A 2,273-nucleotide genomic window follows, 5' to 3' on the forward strand; every position below is an offset into this window, starting at 1 on the left:
GGCGTGGCAGCCTTTGTGGTAGTCCTGCCACCGTACTTCATCAACGGATGGCGGCGCCGCGGGAAGACCGCGGAGCAACTTGCTGCCATGGCGGCCCTGGAGCCTGCGTATCGCCGCAAGTTTGTTCCTGTGCGCCGCCTTGGCGTCGGTTACGTCGTTGTGGTTTTGCTGCTGATCTTCTTCACCGTCCAATCTCCCTTGGTGAGCTACACGAAGGTGTCGAGGGGGGGTTCGGTCGCCCTTGGTGTCATTACGATTGCGCTTGTGCTGTGTTTCTTCCTGATGCTGCTGCCTCTTCCGTGGCTGGGCGGTATGGACAGCATGGACGGCAGTACTGATGAAGAGCCCGTGCGGGCTAATGAGGAGGAGGAGGAGGAGGAGGAGGAGGATGGCTGTGGCAAAGGGGTTGACCCCGCTACTACAAACACCATCCTGCCAAAAACGTCAGAGAAGGAGCCAGCTGCCTTGCCAGATGGGGCCACAAGTGCGTCTGACAGCGCTGTGGAGGTTCCGCGGGATTTCCGCTATGACGGCACCGTGTGGGATAACTTAAAGCGACTAGACATCTGGTTGATATTCATTGTGTTCATATTCCAGAGCGTCATGGGTGTCATTGTCGTTTACAACGCAAGTACCATTTCCGTGGCGTTGACTGGGCGTAAGCGGAGCCAGCAGACCTCCGCGCTGTACACCGCGTTCCTCGGAGTGTCCAGCACTATTGGACGTACGGCGATGGGAATGTTCGAAGCCTTTGTTCAGCACCAGCCCCCCAACAACCGCCGGTACCTGGTGACGCTCGCTTTGCCTCTTTCGCCGCTCCTTGCTGCCATCGCCGGCATCTTGCTTCTAACGCTGCCAGGGGAGGCCATCTTGTTCCCTTACATCATCGTGTACTTTGAGGAAGGTGTGTTTGCCGCTGTTGGTGCCTTGATATTTCCGTCGATGTTTGCAAACGACCATGCTGTGTACTACAATGTTGGATGTATGACAACAGTGTTTTCCGTCGTGGGATTTAACCGTTTTCTCTTCGGCTACGTGGTTGATGCAAAGCACGCCAGCTTGGGGTTTGGCCCCAAGGAGGAATGCAGCGTGCCGGAGTGCGTGCGCATTCCGATCATCGTCGCCTCATGCGTGGGGGCTGTGGCGGCTATCCTCTCGCTCGTTTTGCACATCCGCTACAGTCGATTTGTTCGTAAGATGCGTCATGAGATGGAGGAAAGGAACTGATTTAGGTTTTGTGGAACGGTTTTTTTTGTTTTATTTTTTATTTAGCAGTTGGGTTTATTCTGTATGTAGGCAGCTTGCGATGGAATTAATTTATAATTTTTGTTTTTGGTGCTTTGTAGATTTTTTGCCAGTGTTTCTTTTTTTTTTTGTATGCTTGGCAATGTGGCCACTGCACGGCTGCGGCACGGCGGAGCGATAGGACTTGTTGAGCGCTTTGTTGTATTTTTTTTTTATCAAAAGATAAAGAAAACGTTCGTGTTTTTGATGCATTTATTTTTTAGGAATGTGCTTAACTGCCCCTGGAGCTAAAGGAGGGTGAGGGAGGGGAGGGGGGGGGTGTTGGGCGTGCCGCGGTGCTTTGAGTTACAGCAGTTGTGCGTGTGGCAGCTGCAGCGTTGTGCAGTTGAGGACGCATGCTGCTCTCTTTTTTTTTTTTTTTTTGAGCTGCCGGTGGCCTTTCAGGGCGGCTGCAAGAGACCAAAATAAGCGAGGCGCCGGGTGGGTAAAAGGCGGTGGTGAGGGCGGGTGCTCAGCGGGTCCGTTTCCGTCGCCGCCGTCGGTTGCGTCGCGTGGACGCTTCTGGCGCTGAGCATTTGGCCCAGCGCGAACTGGTCGAAGCCGCGGGGCTGCTGCGTCAGGCATGTCGGCGGCGGCATCCTGCTCATCTCCCAATTCACCTCATGCACGTCCTGAAGGGCAAAAAACCGGACTTTCACCTGGCGATGGGCTCCGAGCGTGCGCCGGAGATGTTCCACTGCTTGCGTGACGCCCTCGCGGGGGACTGCGCGGAGGAACGAGTCGCAACGGGACGGTGCCAGTCGTGCATGCGTGTCAACCTGGTGAACGATGGCCCAGTAGGAATTATTCTGGGCAGTCGGAGCAGACAGTGACGCCCTGTTGGGCGCTGCAGCGCGACGGCGTCCGGTTGTATTGCAATGCGTATGCCTGCCGCCTTGCGATGGGTCACCCGCCTCCCTGAATGAGGCTGGGCACTTTGTCCTGGCCGCACTTTTTTTTCCTTTTCTTGCCCTTGTCCTCTTTGCGCC

At 55.5% G+C, this 2,273-nt stretch overlaps 2 protein-coding genes across 2 annotated transcripts, besides 3 other annotated features; one reads left to right on the plus strand and one right to left on the minus strand.

The window, feature by feature from the left end:
* TraAM80_10468 (uncharacterized protein) lies at positions 1-1,227 on the plus strand (the record flags this gene model as incomplete). Its single annotated transcript, XM_029387084.1, has 1 exon — positions 1-1,227. A coding segment is annotated over one exon (1,227 nt), but the record flags the coding sequence as incomplete, so codon positions are not given.
* Positions 1,228-1,246: 19 nt separating this feature from the next.
* Positions 1,247-1,270: a microsatellite.
* Positions 1,271-1,537: 267 nt separating this feature from the next.
* Positions 1,538-1,564: a microsatellite.
* Positions 1,565-1,651: 87 nt separating this feature from the next.
* Positions 1,652-1,668: a microsatellite.
* Positions 1,669-1,685: 17 nt separating this feature from the next.
* Positions 1,686-2,273, minus strand: TraAM80_10469 (uncharacterized protein; the record flags this gene model as incomplete). Its single annotated transcript, XM_029387085.1, has 1 exon — positions 1,686-2,273. A coding segment is annotated over one exon (588 nt), but the record flags the coding sequence as incomplete, so codon positions are not given.

Source organism: Trypanosoma rangeli (genome assembly GCF_003719475.1).
Source record: "Trypanosoma rangeli strain AM80 chromosome Unknown Tra_15.4_contig_00988, whole genome shotgun sequence".
Classification (NCBI taxonomy): domain Eukaryota; phylum Euglenozoa; class Kinetoplastea; order Trypanosomatida; family Trypanosomatidae; genus Trypanosoma; species Trypanosoma rangeli.